General features: G+C 37.5%; 1 protein-coding gene across 1 annotated transcript; it reads right to left on the bottom strand.

Moving 5' to 3' along the window:
- Nucleotides 1-4: 4 nt before the first annotated feature.
- On the bottom strand, nucleotides 5-24,903 carry LOC128987106 (cathepsin B-like cysteine proteinase 4). Its single transcript, XM_054407805.1, is given in 8 exon segments — nucleotides 5-401; nucleotides 404-528; nucleotides 1,115-1,231; nucleotides 2,367-2,487; nucleotides 7,885-8,085; nucleotides 9,732-9,923; nucleotides 14,693-14,816; nucleotides 24,787-24,903. Coding segments are annotated over 8 exon segments (1,125 nt in total). The 5' UTR covers nucleotides 24,792-24,903; the 3' UTR covers nucleotides 5-161.
- Between the last annotated feature and the right edge of the window lie 3,093 nt (nucleotides 24,904-27,996).

The raw sequence follows: 27,996 nt of genomic DNA, 5'->3' as shown, positions 1-27,996 counted from the left end.
TGGCTCACGTTATGAAACAACCCTTTATTTTTTGCCGTAGTAACCATTTACTCCATTCAGCAGGGTAACAACAAAGATACACGAATACTGAGTTGAACTCTCTCTCTAAATAAACACTATTGATCAAGTTTTAGAATCAATGTAGTAGAACTGTCCAATGATTAGAGTGGTGCTACTAATCCAGCAGTAACAAATTCTTCGATACCACAGTTGTTTATGCCTCGGACAAACTTGACATAACCGTTGTCACCCCAGGTTCGGTTCCAGGAGTTGGCGATGAGCCAGTATTTAGTGCCATGCTCATCTCCCCAGCCAAGCACCCTCACCGCATGACCACCAACCTCCGAACCTCTCACATGCCTATACACTCCTGTCAACAAATTATAAACATGACATAACCGTTGTCACCCCAGGTTCGGTTCCAGGAGTTTGCGATGAGCCAGTATTTAGTGCCATGCTCATCTCCCCAGCCAAGCACCCTCACCGCATGACCACCAACCTCCGAACCTCTCACATGCCTATACACTCCTGTCAACAAATTATAAACATGACATAACCGTTGTCACCCCAGGTTCGGTTCCAGGAGTTTGCGATGAACCAGTATTTAGTGCCATGCTCATCTCCCCAGCCAAGCACCCTCACCGCATGACCACCAACCTCTGAACCTCTCACATATCTATACACTTCTGTCAACAAATTACAAACTTGACATAACCATTGTCACCCCAGGTTCGGTTCCATTATTTAGTGCCATGCTCAACTCCCCAGCCAAGCACCCTCACCGCATGACTCCCCACCTCTGAACCTCTCACATATCTATACACTCCTGTCAACAAATTACAAACTACAGTACATGTAAAATCAGTAGCTATGAATTGATTTTCTGGATTTAAGAACATTTTTAATGCATTCTCTATCTTTGATTAAGTAAGAAATATTTGTAACTTTGTATATGCTATAGAAAGTGTACACCTCATGTGAATCACCATGTATTGAATAGCAAACATTGCATTATCCTACATATTGCCCAACCTCTTGTAAAACAACTACAACCCTCTATTCTCCGAGGTAAAAATATAAGTACAAAATTACAAACAAGTAAAACTTACTGTACCTGAAGTATAACTGAAGAAATCATCATACACAGTAAATCCCGCAACTACAGGTCCATTAGTCATTATCTCAGCTTGAATTGTCCTTTCGTCATTAGGCAAGGCATATGCAGTTTTTCCTAAAATGGTACCCACTTTTATTTTTGAACCCGAATAGATTCAATATAAAACTTAAACAGATAATTCAGCTACTATTGATTGTTCTTTCTTTATCCAGTCCAAATAATAATAATAATACTTTACAGTGGCGTTTCTAAGGAGGGGGGAGCCTCCCTTATTGAATCTTGAAAAAATGAATATAAACATATAATATATTTCTTCCTAAAAACATGGCTTTTTAAATACCAAATTCTCACTAGGGGAACCCTGGACCCCTCTCCTTTTGTTCCACACCTCCCCGGTAGCCCCCCTTCTTGACAAGGTCTTAGACCACTTATACTGTACTCACGGTGTCCACATTCTGGAAAGTCAGGGATAGTCATGGAAAGTCATGGAAAAAAATTATGGTCATTGAAAGTCATGGAAATAGGCAAAAAGTCATGGAAAGTCATGGAAATCCCCAATGATGGATGGGTTTCAGGGGACCTTTCAATGCTTTAGTCGGCCGTAACCGCGACTATTTTAGCATTTTTCCGAATTTTTCACAAATGTACCTCAATTTCAATTTATACAGTTGTCTTAGTTTATGGGTTTTGAGTTTGTATTAGTTCATTGTTGTACCTATTGTACTCCATTGTTATCTGTTAATACATATTTCAATATTTTCTGTGAAATAACTTGTCTAGGCAGTATTATTTGTGTGTGTATGGTATATTATAATTTTTGAGTTAAGTTCGTGAGTCATGGAAATCAATGGTTAATGGTCATGGATAGTCATGTAAAGTCAGGGAAATTGATGACAAAATTTCTGTGGACACCCTGTAGTACTGTAATAATAAGAATAAGAAAAAATCAGGGTATCATTCTGCTTTTAGTATTTTATTCATTCATTTTCATTAACTGAAAGCAAATTATTGAAAAATGTTAGTTTTTATTTCTTTGAGCTATCTTATTTATCTATTGGCTTTATCATCCATCAAGTAAAACATTACCAATATCACTTCAATCTTCATTATGTTATTATCCTAGTACAATATTATTTAAAATAGTACTTGAATTTAAATAGTATCTATCTAAAAAAAAGGTTGATTTGCAACTAAATAAACAAGAATAAAAGTAAGCATAGGTACTGCACTTCACAACTCCTTTACTCACCAAAATGCAGGTCTTTTTTATACGGGACTGAATAGTTCTTGTTTGTACATTTGTGAGGACTGCATACAAGGTAAATGTCAGATTCAACACCAGTGGGTGGCACTTCATATGGCTGACAACCCTGCAAAGCAATACAGTTTCACCTAGTTTGTTAGGATTATAAAATTATTTCTGTGTCTATTAGCGAATTCTGCTATATAAATTAAAATTTATTATAAAAATTGACATCTTACTACACATTGCAGTCTGCTGTAGAACAAAGAATAATACGACAAAAACTTTACAAGTTTGTTCAAACCTAATTATGATTACTAGTGTACATGTTGCTCGAATTCGAGCAATTGCAAAGTATTACAGGAGTTATTTCAAAACGAAAATGAATAACAGTCATATTTAATGAGTTTAAAATAGTCACCTCAAAGATTGCCGGTGTGTAACTCAGACCATGTTTATCTTCGTTATTGATAAACCTAAAGCATTCTGGCCGGTTTTCTCCTTCTCATAATGCATCGCTGTACAGGCAACACAGGTCATTGATAGAGGGCCAATTGAGAACAAAAAGTCGTTTTGGGGTAGTGTTAGGGTGCATTTATAACTTAATAGTTGAGATTGTCCAGGGTCAGGTGCTGACTTGATGAGTTAAGCCTATTACGCGTCACTGTTCTGTAGCTGCGGTCGTTATCACGATTACGCCTCCTGTCTATGTTTCGTTGGCGTCACGTCTTAGGAATTTAAAAGAAAAAACAACAAATAAACAAATTATAGCTACACAAAACAACGATAAATGCACAAATTTAAGATACAATCATACTAACACGATCCGTCTTGGGGGTTATGTTTACACAAACTCAAATACTGTAGTAAATAAATGTACTCAATGCGTTTCATTGAATTGAAAAATAAATAACAGCAACTAAATTATACAGCTGATCAAAATGTAAACAATTGTGTTCTCCATAAGGATAACATGGGAACTTTCAAAGCCAATGGGGCAGATGCCAAGGGACTTTTTCAAAAATGTAAGGCCAGTTTGCAAATCTACGTGACACGCTCTTTCCAATGAGACGTCAATGGATAAAATCGGTTAAGAAATGGCGGAGGAGGTTAACCGACAAAGTTTCATGTAGCGTATTAATTATATAGATTATTATAAAGGTGTTATTTTATAATGTTAATACAGTACACAATTTTATGGCTGTCAAAGATATTAAATATGACACTTTATTTTCCAGATTTAATTTCTTACAAAATTGCTGGACTTGTTTAGGAGTTGTTCCTCTTCAACTTGAACCAATAAGATAATGCCCAACTTTCATTACAAACATTGTGTAGAGTTAAAAAATGCAAATTATTTTGTGCTGCTGTCTATTGTACAAAAAAACCAAAGGTAGCAGAGAACAAAAACGGTATATTTAATAATTCTTATGGAGAAAATATTAACTGTTGTAGTTTGACTAATTTGGTTTCATATTAACTGTCGTCAGTTCCAAATATTAACATTCGTCATTGCTATATTTTTCGGCGAGCTGCCATTTTCAAGCACACAGTCCAGGAATAAACATTAAAAAATCTGCTTGTACATTGTTGGTTTACACACATGACACTTAACACAAAACACATAAATAAATAGGTAATACTTTTAGTTGGATAGGCCTATCAAGAGTACAAAACATTGCCCTTACACAATCGGGAACAGACTGTTTAATGTGGGTTTTTATGGATTTATAAATTTAGAAGACATCCATTTTACTTCCCTTATGACAGTTAGGACATCTAGACCGGTGTTGATGTCATTCATATTGTGATAACTGTCAATTAGGTGTTGTGCAAATGTTGACTTCAGTGTGTCTGTCCTTGGGTCTGGGTGGTGTTCTATATAACGGGTTTTAAATGCTCGCCCCGTTTGTCCAACGTAAAAACTCGGGCATTTGGCACAATTTATTTTGTAGATTCCTGTTGACAGGGTTGGTACGGTCAGGGAATTTTGTTGGTCTGGAAAAGTCAGGGAATTTTGGAAAAAATCTGGAATTTCTCTTGAAAGACTTCATTTTTTACAGATATGCTACATTTTGCATCTATGTCTCAATACTTGGTCAAAAACATCAAAGTTTGGCGAAAACATCGATGTAACAAAAACATCGTGAACCTACCATCGATATAAAAAACATCGAACATAGACAGACATTCTATCTTCACCCTCTGATTACTGGCTTTAAAAGAACGAACCGAGCTAGTTAGTACCGTGATGCGTGGAAGGACATTCATCGTTTCAATTTCAATACGATACTGCCTCATTGTACAATTTATACCAATACTGATTCAACCTTTAATAAACTAAAAAAAAACTGCACTTGCAGGAGTTTATAGAAAAATATTTATCCTGTTAGTTGAAACATTTAATAGTTTAGTTTGGTACTACTTTTTGTCTCCGGTACAAGCATGGTAGTTATTTTTCCAATATCACATGTTTCTTCCGATATAAACCGATGATATCGCAAGCAAAATATCGATATATATCAGTATCAGAAGCACCATATCGTCTATCTGCCAGTGTCAAGTCAAGGCCAAGTAGAACATAAAGTGCGAGGTTATGTTAGTTGGTACTCTTACTTTTCCAGATTCCAGATGTTTAATTCTTTTCTTATTGGTTTTATGAGTAAACTATTTAGGACTACATTTTTTCTAATAATTCTTGATTCTGACTATTCGATATTGTCTTACGGTATACCTGGAAAAAGTATAATATCAGTCTGGAAAACCTGGAAAAGTCAGGGAATTTCATTTTCCAAAATCAGTACCAACCCTGTGTTGAGCTGGTTTTATCTAATTGTTTGAGGTGGCTATTGTCCTTTAAGATTTGATTGGCTTTGTTTGTTGTTCTAAAGGATAAAGTGATGTTATGGTTTTTCAGGTGTCTCTTGAGACTGTGCTCAATGTTTTTGTTAAATTCAACACATACATTACTTCACTTTTTCGTTTGATCTGTTTGGCGATGAGCTTATCAATTAGATTACATTTTTTAAGCGACGATGAATTTGATTGTATCCAATTCTATCTTGTAATTTTCAGTGTTTAGTGGGACATTAACAATCTGTGAATCATTTTAGGGTTATTTAATAACGCGCAATGGTGTGGATATGGAACATTTTATTGTCTTCTATAGTTACTACACAACACACACACATGAAGTAGAAACGAGGACATTACATAACCTCACAGCCGGCTCCGGACATAGGAAGAATAATACTTTCATTCTTAGAAAAAGAAGAAGTCATTTAGGCCTAAGTTACATAGACGCTTGATAGCCTAAAGATTGGAGCATGTACTATATGACAAGAATATAAATTTATCTTCTCTAACAAATCATACTATTGCAAGTGGCTTTTTTTGTGAGTAAGGATGGTAGGAGGTTGCATGAATTGTCTGAGTTGGAAGTGGTGGGTTTCCAAAAGATGTTGTATGGTAATTTGTTGTCATTTTTTCTATTGTCAAATCTAAGAAGTTAATTTTGTTGTTTTTTTTTCTATCTCTTGTGTGAATTTTAGCTTAGGTGTAATGCCGTTCAATTAAAACCGACAACGAAGCTATACAAGCGGATTTTTCAATGTTTATTCCTAATCTGTGTGCTTGAAAATGACAGCTCGTTGATACATGTAGCATTGGCAAAAGTTACAATTTGTAACTGACAACAGGTAATATGAAACCAATTAGTCATTATTAAATTTCTGGGGCTACTGCAATTTCTTTCCAAACCATTTTGTAGAGCACAAAAACAAATGATTTAGTATCATGAAGCGTTGTTGTATATCTAACGAACAGTTACAGAAAAATTCCAAAAAAAGTGTTAATTTAAAATTACCATGTTATTCTTATGGATAATTAATAAACTGTTGTGATTTAGTTGATTATGGATGTACTTTCATCAAATATGGTAGATTTGTTTGTTTCATACTAAGCTATCAAAACTTTAAAAAAACACACCTTATTACCTTCCCTGCAGCAGCAAACAAATCCAATCATTAAAATTAATGCTGGAAATTAAATGTGTCCTTGTTGCTCGAATTCGAGCAATTGCCAAGTATTACAAGTGTTATTTTAAAACGAATAACAGTCATAATTTCTGATGACTAAAAGATTTGACTCAAAGATTATGGAAATACTTAAGATGCACATAACAGATCGATTTAATCAACATTTCTTGTAAATATCTTATCATTTTTCAAAAGCTGATCTGGTTTTTAGTGTTTTCTACAAATAGCCTTACTCATAGCGGCATTAGGTTGTCCATAATAACGATTATAAATTCTAAAAAAAAACGACACTATTTCTATTTCTTCTCCTTGGTGGTGTTCTATGACTTTCTTATGTTTCCGCAGTTTGCAAATCGGCTCTTTCAATGATAACTTAGCAGCACAGTGTTAATTAAGTTTTCTTTTTAGTAGGTGTATAAAATTATCCAGGCTCTCTCACTTTTTTCCATTGTAATATTTACGCCAACCCGAATTCAAATAGTAAATGTTTCTTCATTCAACCAAGTCATTAAATGTTTGTAGCAAACTGTTAAATTAGCATCTTATTGACTGTTTACAATTAACATATGTTCTTCTCACTTTTAATTTATGACAACAGCTGGAGTTTCATAACAATGTATGTTTCCCATGTTAATCTTATGGAGAAATACAAAACTTTAAAAGGCCCCAGGGCCTTTTATCTCTAATTATTTCCCTAAAAAGAAAGTTTCATGCACAACTTCACGTTACGCTCTTTCCAATGACACCAAAAACATGTCAATCGGTTTAGTAGTTTCGGAGAAGTAATTGTCACAAAAAACCTGCTTGCGTATTAAATAAGTATAGATAGATGCTGGAAATTAAATAGAAAATAAATCTAACAACTTTAAAGAAACCTTATAGCGGTAATCCAGCCACTGGCGTAAATAACACCCCCGCAGTGCGGGGGGGGGGGGGGCTGAGGTCCAGGGGGGGCGCTAAGATCCGATTGTCACTGCAATCGTGAAAAATGGTGATGTTTCTGTAACTGCGGGAGGCAAAGATGATGTCTTCAAGACCAAAGAATGTATTCATGATATTGCCGCAATCGCAAAAAAATATTACGTTATTTTGAGACCGCGGGAGACAATCATGATGTCTACAACACTGCGGATGATGTACAAGATGTTGCCACAATCATGTTAAACGATGACAAGTTTCAATGACCAATGGAGGCGATCAATAATCGTCTGCGAGAGTTTTTGGAATTTGCCTTGATCACAGCTTTTGCTGAGATAAACGAGTAAAACATAAGTGGTGGTGTTTTGATAGGGGGGGGGTACCATCCACATGTACTTAGTTGGGGGGGGGGGGGGGCGACGCGGGGCGCCGCTCATTGTCTTACGCCACTGAATCAAGCCAGGTAAATGGAAATTCGCCTAGTCTTTCAGGGTTCCTGTTGTAAGGGTATTTTTATGTAATTAGTAACTGTTGAAATGTTACTTTTTTAAATATGTACTATTACCTACCTCTTGAGACAAGTAATCTCCCCCGGTCACTAAGCCGTGGTGGCAGAAGTACGGCCACGCCTTGTCAGGGTAGCCACCATTACAACCAGTCCCACAATCTGTGCAACAAGCTGTCAACTGCTCAGCGGAAATGTTCACCTGAACCTGACCTTTGGAAGAAATGCATACTCGATCCGACATTACAGAAGATGTTGATACAGCCTAAAAATAACCATTTATATATCAAATTTTATTACAAAAATATTTACTTCTTTCCTGGAAATTACAAAGAAAGGTGAATTTTCAATGAAATAACTGATTTAAAATGCGGAGATGGACAGTAAAAAAAAACTTTTAAAGTGTTTAAAGTCTCTGATACTTTTTTTTTTTTTTTTTTTTGTAAGGGTTAACACCCTGGTCTTGTTACTATCGAACAAAACACTTTTGTTAGACAGCATAACTAATTGATAGCCCAATTAATAAACATCTGATGGGTCTAGAACCAAATGCCGTTCTGGGTAAAATCATTAGTCAAAAGCCAAAGACAAAATTTGTTATTTAACAACTTTGCTAATAAAAGCAAATAAAACTAACAATATACATAGATTAAAGTAAAATATTTAATAGCGATGTCCGTGTAGCAATCTTAACAAGTAACAAGCTTAGCTGTTAAAATTTTTTTTTATTTTTTAACTAGTTTATAAAAGGGCATAAGGTAGACCAACATGGAGTTGGCACTGTTTCTTTTGGCACCTTTTGTTTTTTTCCAAGTCTGTTGTTAATTAATTGAAGTAACACATAAAATAAACTTTAAATTTAAAACAGTATTTTATAGTTAAACATAATGACGTACATGTACAAACTCTTATTAGGCTGTTGTGAAACTGTGAACTAAAGTGATCAATTTGATTATGTAAGTCATTTGAGTTCCCTCACTCACAGTTTCATTGGTCTTGAAGACCCAAAGTGAGCCACTGTTGATTAAGTACATACCCAACATGAGCAGCAGATTGCCTTGGTACATACTTACTTAACATGATCGAGTCACAGTTGCCCTGGTCAGGAAGTACATACTCAACATGAGCCGCAATTGTCCTGGTGATTAAGTACATACCCAACATGAGCAGCAGATTGCCTTGGTACATACTTACTAACATGATCGAGTCACAGTTGCCATGGTCAGGAAGTACATACTCAACATGAGCCGCAATTGTCCTGGTGATTAAGTACATACCCAACATGAGCAGCAGATTGCCTTGGTACATACTTACTTAACATGATCGAGTCACACAGTTGCCCTGGTCAGGAAGTAGGCCCTACATGAGCCGCAATTGTCCTGGTGATTAAGAACCTACCCAACATTGGCAACATTAGCCACAGTTGTTCTGGTGATTAAGACCATACCCAACATGAGTCACAATTGTTCTGGTGATTAAGAACATACCCAACATGAGCCACAGTTGTCCTGGTGATTAAGTACATACCCAACATGAGCAGCAGTTGCCTTGTTCTTGACGAAGGCCTACATACTTAACATGATCGACCCACAGTTGCCCGGATCAGGAAGTACATACCTAACATGAGTCACAGTTGTCATGGTGATTAAGAAGGCTACATACTCAACATGAGCAGCAGTTGCCTTGGTCATGACGTACATACTTAACATGATCAAGCCACAGTTGCCCTGGTCAGGAAGTACATATCCAACATGAGCCACAGTTGTCCTGGTGATTAAAGTACATACTCAACATGAGCAGCAGTTGCCTTGGTTATAAAATACATACTTAAAATGATCGAGCCACAGTTGCCCTGGCAGGAAATACATACCGAACATGAGCCACAGTTGTCCTGGTGATTAAAGTACATACCCAACATGAGCCGCAGTTGCCCTGGTCCTTGATACTCCAGATGCTTTTACAATGTGACCATTGTTGTCTAGCATCAAATTTGCTTGGGATGGGAGATGTGACAGGATGCCTTACTGGTAGTCCTCGGGATAGATGTGACCCTGCCAGCATATGTGCTTCTTGACCAAGGGCTGTCACTAAATTGTGTCCCGCCTGTAGAACCAACCAGACAGTCATTGGGAGAAATTAGAATCAAAGTATTTAACAAAGTATACTCAACCTACAGCGTAGTTTGTTTTGTACCCAACAAAAATGTTCAAGAGATATGTTGATTTTGACATCAGGTGTTGTCAGCAAGTCTTAAACATTTTGTTGTGAACTCAAGTTTAAAAGTGCTGCAAACATATTATGTTTAAAACGATCCAAACTCAAACAGAAGACCTAGTCAAAAATGGAAGCCATTGAAAGATTTCTGGAATTTGTAATTTTAAATCTTTGAACGGCTTCTATTTTTGACTCAGTTGTCCGTTTGAGTTTGGGTTTGTGATACAGTATTTATTCCACCAATAAAGATCTTTAATTTGACATGCATATCAAGCTATGCTTACATTTATGATTTTCTTTTGACTTCTAGCGGGCGCTCCAATATTGAAAATTGAAGAAATCTTTCATAGGCTTCCATTTTTAACTCTGCCTTCCGTTGGAGTTTACGGCATTGTATTTTACTTACAAATATCTTTAAGTTGATGTGCATATTAACCTATGTTACACTTAAAGATTTTCTTCTTACTCCTAGCGGGCCGTCCCCCTGAGGACATAGCATATCACTGAATAATGTTTTAAATGATTTCTATGTCCAGTGACCACATTCCAAGTTTTGTTGCTCTACCTTTTAATGTTTGAAAAATGTCAATTTTTAACCTTTTTGTAACTTGTAACCATTTAATTTAGACATTATTTATTTGCACATAACATTCTTTTACATGTGATAACATATAGAAAATGTGTGCATTGACAAAATTGAGCCTAGACTAGAAAAATGCAAAGTACAAAGTAACAGAAAAAAACCTAGCCAAAATTTTGTTATAATATACCGGTAGTTTATTATACATTTTTAAACCTGTGTACAAAGGACTTTTTTCAAATAAGGTCAAACGGTGATTTGGCATATAAAAATCGTTTCATTTATTGTACTTTACTTGTGTGTGAATGTGAATAAATCCAGGAGTTTATTTTTTATATTGTGTATGTAATTTATTAATTCATACATGTACAGTATAGTCACGTGAGTGTTTGGATTTTTAAATTCTGAAAAAGCTTATAAGGACTTCTGGGGTTAGTCATAATTCAGAGGATTCTTTTCTAAAGTCTGAAAATAGTTTTTGTATCAGTTGCCTGTCCCCACCAACGATATAAACAACTCATGGATCGCTGGCTCAGTGTTGGCCGCGCGGTCTGGTGCTCCCCCACTCTCTACTGGCAGAAGCCGGCGCAGCCCATACACTCACCGTATAAAACACACCTTTTTAGATGCTGCTCTGTTTAAATATGTAGAGATTAAAAATTGGTAATGCATGTCAAACTCTTTTTACAATTAAAAACTTAATGTATGTTTTGTTTCTTGAATAGAATTACCCATTTGAACTCTTTAAAACTACACATTCACTAAACTTGATTTTAGATGTTTTTTCACACAACCGACATGACGACTAGTTAAAAACTATACATGGTAAAATAATATGTAATTGCAAAGAAAGGATAGTAAGTACAACATTTGTCATTTCACATTCGATTTATTAATGAAAACAACATTAAATATTTTTGAATAAAATCATTTTGGTGAGCGTCTGTCGCAGACCTCGTGGGTGTCTTTCTCAAAAGAAATATTCTTGACGTGCCCCTTAAAAATAGTGCCCGCAAAATGGGAACACGCGCGGCTACAAATAGTCTTTTTGTATTAAAGTATCCTTTATGCTGAAGCTAACAAGTTAATACATTGTAAACGTACTTAACTGCCGTAAAAACTTCTTCGTGTGCCCTAATGAGCTAAAATTTAGTTACATAATCAGTCAGTTGTGTATAGTAATTAACTCAAATTGTCTTCTTTTTTTTTTATTCATCGCACATGATATGAATAAGGTACATTATACCTAATGAATATCAACCCGACCTACCATCATAAAATATAGTGTTGACTGACCTCTGAGAAAATAAGCCCGGACGCATTTATTTCATTGTGCATGTTTTACAATGTACAGTTTTAGTTTAGCCCTATCAACAAAATAAAAACAAAATTCAGTTAAGTTAAACATGCTGTAACAAGTTAAGGAATCACTTAGGTACTCAGACACCTTGTTTAGAATCTATTAGATTTGGTACTTTACTCGTAAAACAAAATGCCACTGTCTTTCTGTTATTTTAGTGGCAGTGATCAGGATCCGAACCCACGACATCACTGCCTTGGGACCAAAGTCCGTGACGCTACCAACTGAGCCACCGACTCACCAAGTTTAAGTAAGTTGCAATCGGAACAAGACACAACCATTCTAAACACATACTTAGCGTATAATTAAAGATACTAGGTGAAACCCGTCAAAATCGACGGTTTATTTTCAAGGCTTACGTTAATTCATCTAACTAACTGCGATAAATTGGATTAAATATATATATATATTGAGCATTTAGCATTGTTTAAAGAGTAATAAGTGTAAAGAAACAATGATATTAATTGCGTTAGTTGCCAATTTGGTTGATCATTCAATGAATAAAATATTCCCAATACCATCATCGGAGTTATTATTATATTATCTGGTATCTCTTCCTTTGGAAGAACCTTTAAATAGTATTAAAATCGTATTTGGTGGATCTTTTGTAGTTAAACACTTCCGTGATTTCATCAGTGTAATATGATTTTATTTGAAAAGAGATTATTTTTGGGGAAGACATATTCTAATTTCAAAGGGAGGTATATCCGTTACAGTGTAAGTTTGATTTTTCCTTCGTCACGTCACGTCAGTTCATATCGAACTTCTGTGCCAATGAATGAACCCTCTAGCATAGTTTTGAAAAATTGATTGTGGGGTTACTGTTAAAGCTTGAATTCCTTGACATGGGGGATGGCAGTTAGTTGTCTCAGCCTTATCAATAACATAAAGTTGTCAATATAATCTCTCTACGGAATGTTAGGTGTAGTGGAATGAAGTGAAGTTGGATTTTATTCTTGAACTGTTAGGTGCCTCCTAGTTCATACGGCCTTGCGGCTTCATTGGCAACAAATAATGCAAATGACATAGCAATGGGACATTTCCAAAAAACAAAAATACTATAAATTGGCTGTAACGTATATATTGACGTTTACATATTGTTAATCAACGTCTTATAAAGGATTATGTGATCTAGTTTAAAGGAATATACCTTTATGTCATGTCAGTAGCTGCTTAAATAGTATTTTCTTTTTGTACCATATTTTACAGCCAAAATGTCGTGTTATTTTCAATAATGTTACCAACCCAGTGCGCCATATAGGCAGTTGCAAATAATTTGTCAAAATAGGGACCATTTTAGGCAAGGTTTCTATGTTTGGATTTTATTAGACACGATAAGAGCAGATATTTCTACATAAATATTTGATATGTGTGGAATAATATGATAAAATGTTTAGGCAAAGGCGGTGAAAAAGGCAGACACCAACCCGTTCAACAGATATAAGATAGTTCAATAAGAAATGATTTTAAAATTCCTGCGATAGAAGGATTTTCCACTGATTTCGTAATGGAGCTTTATATTGCAAAACATGACATGATAAAGAATAAAATCAATTTTAAAATCCAGATAATAACATTCAAATACTTATTTGGTAGAATTCAGTACTCCCAATAAATGTGTGTTGTTTGAGATACAATTTACAGCTGTTTCAAAGTATTATTCACATGCCCAACATGTAAACAACTCTGTGGAGGGATCTTTAAAGGCTTCTGGGGCAGAGTCCTAAGGGATTTTACTTAGTTTTTCTTTTGATAACTCATCTACAGACCAATACCTTTCTTTGGACACCTCTACTAAGTTTCTACGCCCAGCCGTTCTCTCAAATTAGTGGGGACAAAATTTCCATTTAAATATTTAGATTCCCCCATGTTAATCTTATGGGAGAAACTCCAACTTTGATGGCCTGTGGGGCAAAGACCGAGGATTTTTATTACAGGAAATGGTGAAAGGGGGCGTCTACACAAAAAATACTTTATTTTGACACGTCGTTTGTAAAAATCCGTCCATTATTAACGGAGGAGTAGTGTTTCGTAGAAATCGCCTTCACGTATTATATATAAGGATTGATAAATTTTAATCATAGTTTTAAAAAACCGCACACTGTTGTTACGTCAAACAAGTGTTGAAATGGGTGACAGCTAGCATGCACGTGAGGTACGCCGCCCCGCCGCTATCTTGCCAGTAGAGAGTGGGGGAAGTGAGACCAAAAACAGCGCCCGCTACGCCACTGAGAGCGCAATCCAGTAGTTATTTACATCTTTGGTCCCCACAAAATCACATTATACCAGTACCTCAGAGAAAATAGCATGAATTGATATGCTAACCACTGGACATTTTATCCTTGCAGATTACTGAGACTTCTTAGCCTAAGTTACTCTCATATTGACCTCAACTATACAAAATATTCTTTTTGTAATTTGTTGCAATAAATTCTTGAATCTTGATTCCTCAAGATGGATTTTACATATGCGAGATAAACCATTTTAGGTAATAGCACACTTAAGAAGACTATGGAAGAGGACCATTCTTATCATAAATCAGTACCGTACCTCTGGCCTAGACTAACATATATTTTGCTAGTAACACCAAACAAATTAATATTAACATATCTTGAGGGTATAGATAAAATTATTAGAAGTGCAGTAAAAGAAATTCTCACTCTACCAAGTGACACACCCAATTCTTTCTTATATTCAAAAATAATAATAATCAACTACCTTCCATGAGTGATTCCCAGAGTTAACAAACTCAATAACAGTTTTAAAATAGTCATGCCCAATATTTTCTGTGGCTGCACATGAGTGAATCATGAGTGTCAATGGCAGATACCAAATAAAAGACCTGTAAAAAGTAAACGCTGGCTTTAAAATGTACTGTAGTAGTTTTTCTTTTCACTGGGAACAAATAGGCCTGCACAGAATAAAATAACTTATATTATTAGAAACTAGCTCAACATAACAATAATAGTTATAGTCCTACAATATAGTTTCCTGGTGTGAAATGATGAATCCATAATTCTGAAGTTTACTACAAAAAGGTTTATTGAATGAACATATTGACGAAATAGGAAATAAATAAAAGTTCTTCGGCTTACAATTAAACCATTCCAAGTATTTATTTAAGTTTGAGTTATTTAACAAGTATCATGCAATTATAACTGAGTAAAAAAGGGCCACTCATAGAAAATGTAATTTATGAAATAAATGCCTAACTTTTGTGTTTAAATTGATCTACATGAAATTTCCTTTTATATGGCACTATTTTATATAGGTAAACAATATTTTATACCCTTGCAATTTTAATACATATATGCAATTTTACTTTTCTCCATTTAAACAATGCTAAACAATGTAAAAGGAGTATTAGCGTTGTTTAAATGGAGAAAAGTGGTCATGCATTTGGAAAAGAAGACATTTCTCTGTTACTATTTATCCAATCTTAACAAATAAGGTATCATTTAAAACTACATAAAATTTACTAACTTTTTTGTACCTTGCAATTTTTTCGTTAACGGTTTTCGTGAAATTTCGCATCAAATATTTTAAATGGCTGCCATTTAAAAACGGTTATTGATTTTTTAGTATAATTTTAAACAAAGATAAGCCTTAATAAAATTAACATTTCTGCAAAATCCCAACGCTGTATCTCAAACCGTTTAGAAGTTATTAATGTTTTTGTAAAAAACACATAAATGCCGACATTCGGTAAACTAGACACCACAGACCCATGTTCCTATGGTGAAATGTGTTTGTCTTGATCTAAGCAATAACGCTATATACATGTGTCCAGAGAGTTACGGGACACCCTGTATATTCAATCAGTGGTAGTGTGCAAAGTACAGTCAGTGTAGATTTAAGATTGTTTTCAGCACCGGAAGAACTATAAACAGGACCAGTGACTACTAAGGAAAGCTGGAAAGTGTTTTAATACCTTTTGGGGGTCCCAAATAAGACTCCTGTGAGTTTGGGACGGATTCTGACGTCTGCTTGAGTTTTGGGAGTCGAAAAACTATGAAAATTTTGCACTTTTTTTAGTTTTTCGCTTATAACTCCTAAATAAAAAATCATAAGGAAAATGTTGTTCAAAGGTGTCTTTTAGTGCATTTAATTTCGTCATCTTACCAATTGCATGCGTAGTAACATATCAGTTACTGACTTTCCACAATCACAGTTAAACTGACAATCTTTGGACAGTTTCTTTAATTCCATAGCAAATTCAATCATTTGACTCATTCGGCTGTTATACTCTACACACAAAGCAATGTTGTAATGTTAATACACTTGGTAATGGTTCTAAATGTTCTTTCAAAATAGAAATTACATTTTCATAGTTCATCTTGTAAGGGTCATCAGGGGCAACTATGTCTAGAAGTCGTTCATGTAGCTTAGGTGAAAGTGCATGTAGTAAACTACAAAGATTTGTTTTTCTCTTCATTTACACCTTTAAGTACAAGGAAATTTTCAAATCTTTTAATGAAATTCCTAAAAGATTCTTCTTCATCATAAAGAACAAAACTAATGTTTGATGTTGTGCTTGGTTCCTTGTTATGTGGATTTTCTGCTGTAGTCTCTTTATTATTGTGTCGAGTCTTTTCATGTCTCAAAGCTGCTTCTAAAACGATGTACATTTCTTCTGTCTCACATATATACGAGGGAGGCTAGATCATCTTGTTCTTCATCTTCAGTGGCTAGTTCAATTTTGGTTTGTGCTTCTTCAAATTGTTTCCAATACGATCTTAAACTGTCTAACCTCACATCTATCTCTTATCTCTGCACTTGTCATTTTATCAGTTGATTTATTTTCTACAATTAGATTAAAGGCTTTGGAAATTTGCCTTTTTGCAACTGATCTCAACTTTTTTATAATTCCTATTTCCGTCATCCTCGTCGCCATTTATTGTATAATAATTAGATTCAACTCAAAAGATACATTATTTTATTCAATCCATTATATTTACAAAACTGGTAAATATAAACAATTAATTAATGAACACATGTTTTAAAACTATACATCGTATACCTACTTAATTTTTTAAGCTTTTGATCATTAATAATAGCCCAGGCAAATTAGACATATGCTCCCCAAAAAATCGTCTAAAGCTGGAAAGTGTTTTAATACCTTTTGGGGGTCCCAAATAAGACTACTGTGAGTTTGCGACGGATTCTGACGTCTGCTTAAGTCGAAAAAGGAGTCGAAAAACTATGAACATTTTGCACTTTTTTCAGTTTTTCAATTATAACTCCTAAATTATTATTATTATTATTATTATTATTATTATTATTATTTGTTGTCATGAGAGCCGAAGCCCCCTGACTGCTTACCCGGTACCTATCCTACAGGACATACCCGGGCCCCATGATGTAGGCCGAAGCTTACGCATCAACCTTTAGCACATCATGGGCGGATGACTTAAGGTCATCAGGCTCGCCGGCTGCCGAAGCAGACCCTTCGGAAAGAGGGTTGCCCCTCAATCCTAACCAGGGATTCCGGCTGCTTGTTTAAGCGTCACTCCACCTGGGTTCCACTAGGTCGGAACCTAGAGGTCCATAGTAGAGCGCCCCGACGCATTTAGTGCAAGCAACACTCGGGACCTATCTCATCCCTGACAGGCAGAACCCGCCATCAATAGCCAGGAGGAAGGGGACCATCAGCACGCTGACGGGGGGAACCCCAACCTCCCATTTACACCGCTGCCCGATCGAGGCCTGACCCATTGCTGGGAACCAGAGATATCCAGAGCGATAGATCCCCAGATACCCCTGGCGGGCTCGGACCCAGCACCCGATCTACTTCGTTTGCCCGTCAGACCCAACATCACTGCCAGGCCATCAGGGTTTCCCAAAAGGAGGCAGGTATAGAAGTGGGACCCACCCGGATGAACCTATCCACCAGAGGTGGCGACACCCTTGACTCAATTGAGGTTCCGGGAAGAACCCCCCACACTCAAGATAACCATACCGTCCGTGCTCAGAGACAGGGATAGGTTTGCATAAGTACCTACAAACCGTTGCCCTCACACTGCGGAAAGTTACGTTGCCCTTGAGTGTCCCCGTGAGCTGCGGGTACTTGCCCGTTTTCACCTCCAGGAAAGGTTACTTCCAAAGTCGAGGATTTGCCCACTGAATGCTGGTCGCACACCACAAGCAGGCCGAAGCCCAAAGTACCACAGACACAGGTAGGTTAGAGATTATGATGTACTTCCATCTCTCCTAGAGCTAAACACCCCTCCATCCTGGATAAAGGAATGTCACTGGGACCCGATGCCCAGTCGACCATGTCTGTGGCCAACTTGAAATGCCGATACCAACACGGAGCATTTACCTCCCCTCTGGGGGCTAGGTATTTCACCTCCCAGGACGAGGCTACTTAACATTATATAACTCCTAAATAACGAATCCTAAGGAAAATTTTGTTCAAAGGTGTCTTTTAGTGCATTTAATTTTGCGTCGATTGGTGTTAAATACGTCAAAATCGGCCGAGCCGTTTAGCCGCTGTAGCTTTTCAAAGTTGGGATATTTTCATCAATATGGCCAAAAGGTTGATTATTTGACCAGTTTTCGGCTTACAACTCCTAAACGACGCATGCTATACAAAAATGCACCTGTAGTTAGTTTGGAAAACACAAAATTCTGCGTAAAGTGTTTTTTTTTTTTATTAATCAATAACGGTAATTGATTGTTACCTACTTTATATGGTCGCCATTTCATTAAAAAAAGTATTGAAGTTAAAGTTGGGAAATTTTTCTAAAATTGGTTACAACGTAGATCCTGTCCTTAAATGGATTATGAATTATTTGATAGTGGTTTATTCCATGATGGTCATCCAGAGGTTTATCTAAGGTGTGAAGAGAGTAAGAACCCCTGTGTAATTTTAAGTCTAAAATTGTTGTCTGAGGTTCCGAAAATTCTAGGATTCATCCCAACCTCCCATTATATACGATCTATCCCTGTATTCATCTTTCAGTTTTTGGCTTACATCTTCTAACGCATGTTATAGAAAAAATGTACCTGTAGTTAGTTTGAAGATCATAAACGTCTGCGTAGAATGTTTTCCAATTCATTAAGATCGGCTTCACTGTTTAACCGCTATTGATTGTTAACACTAGATCGGATGCTTGTCAAGTTTCCGAAGCTTAAAATCTTACCTTTGAAATCTGGCAAACAACCAGCCTATTACCGAAAACATAGGGAATATGGCAGTGAATCTATCAATGAATCTATCCACTAGTGTGACGTCATGGATCCTGCAGCATGGCCTATTTTTCTAGTGGGGCCTTGGCTGAACCATCGGTCTCTATTTAATAGAGATCGATGGTCTGAACACGTCCTTAACTAATAACATTGACTATTGGATTCAGAAGAAAACATATGGATCAGCTGCTGACAATTTTTTACTAAAAACTAATGTAGTTGTCTAAGCCAGTCACAGATTGCTCTAGTGTCTAAAACTCTATTTTATACCTTGTTTTTTGTTTCTAACATAGTTATTGGGTCATAACAGTTGCTATAGCTCATAATATGTCATTCCATCGTTGTAATATCTTTTTATATATTATAATCGCTTAACATCATTTTGGAGTGTCCAGAGATGGGATCGTATAAATGGGAGCTTAGGACGAATCCTAGAATTTTTGTAACCTCAGATAACAATATTAGATTTAAAATTACATAGGGGGTCTTGCTACCCTTCCCTTCACACATTCTTGGATAAACCTCTGGATGATGATAACCATGAAATAAACTATCTAGTAATTCATAATCATAATTCTAAGCCGAATTTTGTGTTTTCCAAACTAACTACAAGTGCTTTTTTGTATAGCATGCGTCGTTTGGGAGTTGTAAGCCAAAAACTGGTCAAATAATCAACCTTTTGGCCATGTTGATGAAAATATCCCAACTTTGAAAAGCTACAGCGGCTAAACGGCTCGGCCGATTTTGACGTATTTAACACCAATCGACGCAAAATTAAATGCACTAAAAGACACCTTTGAACAACATTTTCCTTAGGATTCGTTATTTAGGAGTTATAATTGAAAAACTGAAAAAAGTGCAAAATGTTCATAGTTTTTCGACTCCCTTTTCGACTTAAGCAGACGTCAGAATCCGTCGCAAACTCACAGGAGTCTTATTTGGGACCCCCAAAAGGTATTAAAACACTTTCCAGCTTTAGACGATTTTTTGGGGAGCATATGTCTAATTTGCCTTGGCTATTATTAATGATCAAAAGCTTAAAAAATTAAGTAGGTATACAATGTATAGTTTTAAAACATGTGTTCATTAATTAATTGTTTATGTTTACCAGTTTTGTAAATATAATGGATTGAATAAAATAATGTATCTTTTGAGTTGAATCTAATTATTATACAATAAATGGCAACGAGGATGACGGAAATAGGAAATATAAAAAAGTTGAGATCAGTTGCAAAAAGGCAAATTTCCAAAGCCTTTAATCTAATTGTAGAAAATAAATCAACTGATAAAATGACAAGTGCAGAGATAAGAGATAGATGTGAGGTTAGACAGTTTAAGATCGTATTGGAAACAATTTGAAGAAGCACAAACCAAAATTGAACTAGCCACTGAAGATGAAGAACAAGATGATCTAGCCTCCCTCGTATATATGTGAGACAGAAGAAATGTACATCGTTTTAGAAGCAGCTTTGAGACATGAAAAGACTCGACACAATAATAAAGAGACTACAGCAGAAAATCCACATAACAAGGAACCAAGCACAACATCAAACATTAGTTTTGTTCTTTATGATGAAGAAGAATCTTTTAGGAATTTCATTAAAAGATTTGAAAATTTCCTTGTACTTAAAGATGTAAATGAAGAGAAAAACAAATCTTTGTAGTTTACTACATGCACTTTCACCTAAGCTACATGAACGACTTCTAGACATAGTTGCCCCTGATGACCCTTACAAGATGAACTATGAAAATGTAATTTCTATTTTGAAAGAACATTTAGAACCATTACCAAGTGTATTAACATTACAACATTGCTTTGTGTGTAGAGTACAACAGCCGAATGAGTCAAATGATTGAATTTGCTATGGAATTAAAGAAACTGTCCAAAGATTGTCAGTTTAACTGTGATTGTGGAAAGTCAGTAACTGATATGTTACTACGCATGCAATTGGTAAGATGACTTCACGACCATGATATTAAAGGACAACTTTTACAGAAGAAAATTGTAACTACTTTTAAGGAAGCACTTTAACTTGCAACATCACTGGAAGCTTCGAGAACTGAAAGCAACATGATGACTGCTCAAGCAGAACCACCAGAAGTTCCAGTGCTCAAGGTTGTAGAAAATCAGACAAAGAAAATGGGACAGATACTCTGGGAGCAAGAACACTGTACAGGCAACAAACAAAGACCAATATCCTCCTTCCCGTTCACAGTTTTCAGTTCTACAAGGACGGTGTTATCGGTGTGGAGATAAATACCATAGAGCAAATACATGCAAGTTTAGAAATGAATTTTGCAATAAATGTAACAAAGTAGGGCATATTGAAAAAGTATGTATGGGAGGACCAAGAAAACAACCAATCAACCAACTAGACGACAGAGAGAATGAAAAACAGTTAGATCATACTACCTATGAATCTTATAAACTCCAAGTAAATAATAGTGATAAGTTTATTATAAAAATAGAAATTGAAGGAAAACCATTATCTATGGAACTTGTTACAGGAGCAGCGCTATCTTCAATCTCATTTCAGGACTATAAGAAAATAGATATCAATAAGAGAATGTTCAAATCACATGTACAACTTCGCACATATACAGGTGAAATCATACAAACTAAGGGAGTAGTATATGTTAGGTTCCAGTACAAAGAAAAGATATATTTTGGAAAGCTATATGTTATCGACCAAGATGTTGAACCAATATTTGGTAGACTGCAGAAGAGAAGTTAATTTAGAAATTGGTGATATTAGAATGTTGAATCAAAACTCATCTGAGTTGACACAGGTTCTTGACAGTTATTCGGATATATTCAGTAAGGAAATTGGTTGCATTCCAAATTGAAAAAGGACACCTGAATGTAAAAGAAGGCTGTGGTCCAATATTTGTGAAGCCGAGGCAAGTGCCCTGCTATTAAACAAAAGGTGGAAGAAGAACTCGATCGACTGGAACAAGAGCTGTTATTACAAAGGTCGAAAACTCTGAATGGGGCACGCCAATTGTGCCAGTAGTAAAACCTAATGTTTCGGTACGAATATGTGCAGATTACAAGACTACATTAAATAAAGTTATCCGTGATGAGAAATATCCAATACAAAGAATTGAGGACATCTTTGCAGAGATGAATGGAGGTAAATTTTTCTGTACTCTCGATGTTAGTTACTTACACATTCTGATAGTGCTATGCTACAAACAATAAGCACTCAGAAAGGTTTGTATAAAGTAAACAGGTTGATGTTTGGAGTGAAAGTAGCACCAGCACTGTGGCAAAGATTCATGGATAAGGTACTACAAGGAACTGATGGAGTTAAATGCTTTTTCGATGATATAATCATTCAAGGTACAGATTACAAGAGTACAATAGAGAGATTAAAAACTGTCCTAGAAAAACTTAGAGCACATAACTTGAAATTAAATTTTGACAAATGTAGATTCTTTCAACAAAGAATAACATACTTGGGACAAACGATTGATGAGAACGGGCTGAAAAAAAACTCAGAAAAGGTTAAAGCAATTATAGAGGCAGAAAAACCTAGAAATGTGAATCAACTACGATCTTTCATTGGCATGGCTAATTACTACAACAAATTTATACTGAGACTGGCCGAAAAACTATATCCATTGAATAAGTTGCTACAGACAGGATAGCGATTTGAATGGTCACAAGAATGTGAAAACAGCTTTATCAATGTTAAAAAGCACATAGCCAATGAAAACACTCTAGCACACTACAACCCAAAACTTCCTCTAATACTCTCAACTGAAGCCTCTCCTTATGGATTGGGAGCAGTAATTTCCCATAAGTTCCCTGATGGGTCGGAACAACCCATAGCTTTTGCTTCCCGATCTTTATCAAAAAGAAAAAAACAGTACAGTCAAATAGACAAAGAAGCTACAGCAATTTACTGGGGGGTAAAGAAATTCTTTGCTTATTGCTATGGACGAAAGTTTGTTCTTCAGACGGACCACAAACCTCTTGTTTCCATATTCCATCCATCAAAATGCTTACCGGCAATGTCAGCTACTCGATTATTGAACTACTCACTTTTCCTTGCTGGGTTTGATTACACAATTGAGTATAGAAGAACTTCAGACCACTGTAACGCAGATTTATTGTCTCGTTTCCCAGTTGAACAAACTCAAGATGACGAAGACTTATATTCCAAGTTCCAAATTAATCAAATAGCAGTACTTCCTCTCACTCAATGTACATTTGCAGAGCATACAAAGAAAGACCCTGCACTAGCTACAATAGTTACAGCACTAGAAAATGGAGAAAATCTGGAAAATATTGGTTTCCGAAATAACGACTTAAGTTTACATAAAGGTTGCATCTTTAGAGGTAGACGAGTTGTAATACCTAACACATTGCAGAAAGAAGTTCTCAAGGAACTACAAATTGGGCATTTAGGCATGTCGAAGCTATGGCACGAAGTTAAGTAGGCTATATTGGAAAAACTAGGATACTGATGTAGAGAACTTGGTTAATAACTGTGACAAATGCAAACAGAAAAGAAATGAACCGTCTAAATTAAACCACCACCCTTGGGAAGAACCTACAGCTCTGTGGCATCGCTTACATTTGGATTTTTGTGGACCCGTAAATGGAAATTATTTTTTCATAATTATTGACGCCCATACAAAATGGTTGGAGGTTATACATACAAAAAACACTTCTTCAGATTGGTGCATTCAAAATTTAAGTCACATATTCACAGCTTTTGGACTGCCAGTAATGATAGTAACAGACAACGGCTCCCAATTTACTAGTGTACTTTTTCAAAGGTTTTTAAGCAATAATAGAATTTGCCATAGGACTTGTGCACCTTTTCACCCTTTAAGCAATGGCCAAGCAGAACGATTCGTCCAAACTGTTAAGAAATCATTGGCTGCCATGAGCGAAGAAAAGGGAGACTTGCAGCATAAAATAGATCTACTTGTAACTCAGTTACGCAAAGCTCCAAACTCTACAGGACTCTCCGCTTATGTGTTAATGTTTGGGAGGGATATAAGAACGAAACTTAATGTGATGGCGGATAAAATAGAATGGAATAAAAAGACTACGTCGGAACACAAGCTGAAAAGAAATTTTCAGGTGGGGCAGAGAGTACTGGACTGGTGAGAAATTATTCTTCAAAAGAAAAATGGAAGGAAGGGAAAATAATTTCAAAAACAGGAAATGTTATGTTTAAAGTCAAGACAGACACTGGACTCACTTGGACTCGTCACTCAGACCAAATACTTCCCTTACATTAAAAAAACAGGCTGTAATGCTCATCAAGCATGACGTCACAATAGAAGACGGCTATGACGTATAAGTATTTATTTATTTATATTCCACTGAAAGATTAAAACAAGCAGCTGATCACAAACGGCAAAATTACGTCATTGCCGTCTTCTATCTTGACGTCATGCTTGATGAGCATTACGGCCTGTTTTTTTAGTGTGATCTTGGGAGAGTTGATGTATAGTTTTAAAGTATGTGTTCATTAATTAATTGTTTATGTTTACCAGTTTTGTAAATATAATGGATTGAGTAAAATAATGTATCTTTTGAGTTGAATCTAATTATTATACAATAGTATATTTTAAATAAAATAAACCAACACAAAGTTTACCTCATTTTGCAAAACGATGAAAAAATATGCTGTGAAATTTATGTGTTGGCACCAGGGTGAATCTAATTTGACTTCAGGCAAAGTAGTAGTTTGGATGAGTACATTGTTAAGTTTGAGTGTCAATCAATCACTGCAGAAATCTTATTTATCAGCAAACAGAACCACTTTAACACCATTGTTTTATACTGATATAGAATTTAGATTATATTTGTTTCTTAAATAACTTTCACATTTAGTATCAGTTTTGCTCTTTTCTTCATCTACTTCTAAGTTGGTTTTTTTTATATTTTAAACCTTATAGTTTGGATCAATTATAATCCTCCTATTAGATTTTGTGTCATATATTAAAATGTATGTCCAATCTTCTGTTTGATCCACCATCTTCAATGCAATGTATTTCTTCTACTACTTGCCAGACTTTTTTTGTAGTTCTTTTGCGATCATTGATCTTACAGCATGGTGTCTTGCATTACGCAGTAAGGCACTAAAGGGACAAGAGCCTACGACATGCGGAAGCGTTTCAGGCTCCTTGCAGTGTCTGCATAAGGTTCCATCCTGGCTTCACCCTGGTACGCTTCGTACTGGTACAACACCAGATATCATTTTTATTTTAAGGAGAATTTATCTATTCTCCTGTAGTAAGGCCATTTTAAGCGAATTTCCCATATTATTATTACCTAAGCTATTACCGTAGGTGTCATGGTAAGCCCTGGCGACTCAGACAGACCTATTGTCTGCTGTGCCCAGATCATTTTCAGACATAGCTGCGGCTCCTGTGAAGAACCAACAGCCACAGCTATCTACGACCAGTACAGGCATCCCTTCAGGGATGTTCCCGAAAGGGGTCAGTTGTAGAGACACCTGGGGCTGCGTGGGAAAAACGCCGTTCCCGAAGGGAGAAGAGGCAATTGAGGCGGGCGGAGGTCGCCTCTATTAAGAATGTGGCAGTGAAGGCACAGCCGACCGGCGTGGCCCAAACTGGGCCCGGCTCGGTCTCTGCTCCGAAAAAGTCCCGGCCAAAAAAGCCCAGGACGGCGGCAATCCTGGTCAAACCCTCAGGGGGGAGATCTTATGTCGAGGTCTTGGGTGCAATTAAGGCCAAGGCTAAGGCAGAGCAGGGTCGATTAGACGAATCTGGGACAGGGACGTTCTCCTTGAACTGGGTAAGTCGAAAGACAAAGCAGCCTTTACTGCCGAACTGAAGGCAGCTGTTGAAGGCCAGGGCACCGTCCGTGCTCTTGAGCCAAAGACATCAGTCGAGGTTCGAGACATTGATTGTGTGTCGACGGAGGTTGATGTTGTTGAAGCCCTGAAGAAAGCTATCCCCGAGCTTGGCGGGCAAACGGCTTTTCTTAAGGTGTGGCTCACAGTGTAGTGTATTTAAATCTGCACTACAGCAAGCGAAAGCCCTCCCACGAAGAAAAGAATCCTTCAGTGCAATCTTGAGCGATCCAGGACATCTGACGCACTTCTATGTCAGCTTGCCCTAAAACACGATGTCGACGCACTCTTAGTCAGCGAACAGTACCAGTACCGTGATAGGGACCCATCTTTTTGGTTCCCTGATAGCCTTGGTACTGCTGCATTCTGGGCGTGGGGGTCACGCGAAGGGCCGAGGTTTCGTTTGGGTTCGGTGCCGGGATGTCACTTACTTTAGTGTCTACCTCACTCCCAATGAGGTCATCCGTGACTTTCGTGAGAAGATAGACCACCTGGAAGAGAGCGTGCGCAATACCACAGGACACGTCGTCGTGGGTGGGGATTTCAATGCTAGGGCTGTCGAGTGGGGAATGACCCTCACAAAGTCCCGGGGCAAGTACATTCTGGACTTTGCTGCCAGAGCCGGACTCGTTGTCGTCAACGAGGGCAACAAGCCAACTTTCCGGTGCCCTGGGATGCGGGGAACGATCCCAGACATTACCCTTGCATCAGAGTCTCTTTTCCCAAGGATCAGAGCCTGGAGAGTCCTGGAGGATTACATGGCCAGTGACCAACAGCACATAATTTTTGATGTCCTAGATGGTCATCAGAGACAAGTAGCCGCGTTTCGTCAAGTGCCCGTCCAATGGAATTTTAAAAAAATGGACGTGGAAAAATTCAATGAAGCCATCTTACAAGGAACGCCGGTGGTTCCTCCCGCAACTAGCGTGGCTCACGCAGAGGCGGTAGTTACATCCATGATGGGACTGATCGTCTCGGCTTGCGATGAGTCCATGCCTCGCAGGTCGCAGGAGATCCCGATGCAATAAGCGACCTGTGTACTGGTGGACTGCCGAGATTGCGGAATTGCGTCGGTCAGCATTGAGAGCCAGAAGACTTGATACCAGAGCCAGAGAACCTGTAGACAGACGTCAACCTTCCACGTTCCGGCATACCTCATGCGTATCATAGAGGATTATCTCCGGTTCCGCCTCCTCATATATGACACTACAGAAGGCCCACGGACAATTAGTGTCACTTCCGGTGCTGCCCAAGGTTCCATACTCGGCCCAGACCCCTGGAATGTCGCGTATGACAGCCTCCTGTGGTCTGAAATGCCTGAGGAAACTGTTTTGGTTGGGTACGCAGACGACGTTGCAGTTTTGATAGCTGCACGTAGCGTTGAGCTGGCTCAGTTAAAGCTGAACCGAGTTATGCGTACCATAAACGCATGGAAGGCAGACCAAGGTCTCCCGCTTGCTTTGAGCAAAACTGAGATCAAAATATTAACAAAAAAACGGATTGAAACCACGGATCCAACCGTTGAGGGTAGGGGCCGTCGAAGTCCAGACCGTTGGTTCTGTCAAGTACCTTGGGGTTATGGTGGACAGCAAGCTTAGCTGGCAGGATCAGATTTTTTCCGTACGGCGGACAAGGCCGCTACGGTGGTTTCCTCTCTTAGCCAGTTGATGGCCAATGTCGGAGGGCCTCGGTCCAGCCGTAGAAGGCTGTTGATGTCTTCTGTTCAGTCCGTACTCTTGTACGGTGCGGAGGTGTGGGCAGACGCTCTCAATAAGGAGGTATATAGGATGCGGCTCGCCCGAGTGCAGCGTCAGGCAGCACTAAGAGTTGCATCCGCCTACCGAACAGTGTCCGAACCCGCCGTCCTGGTGGTTGCTGGAGTCATCCCCGTCAAACTTTTGGCAGCGGAGAGAAAGGCAATTTATCAGCGCCGTGGGGAGGACCAGGCACGAACAGAGGAACGCACCCGCACCTACCAGCTGTGGCAGG

Source organism: Macrosteles quadrilineatus, unplaced genomic scaffold (assembly GCF_028750875.1).
Source record: "Macrosteles quadrilineatus isolate MER2022 unplaced genomic scaffold, UCM_ALF_1.0 Scaffold_2__2_contigs__length_208266976, whole genome shotgun sequence".
NCBI lineage: Eukaryota > Metazoa > Arthropoda > Insecta > Hemiptera > Cicadellidae > Macrosteles > Macrosteles quadrilineatus.
Note: the sequence above shows the minus strand (reverse complement) of the source record. Positions and strands in the feature narration are given on the sequence as shown.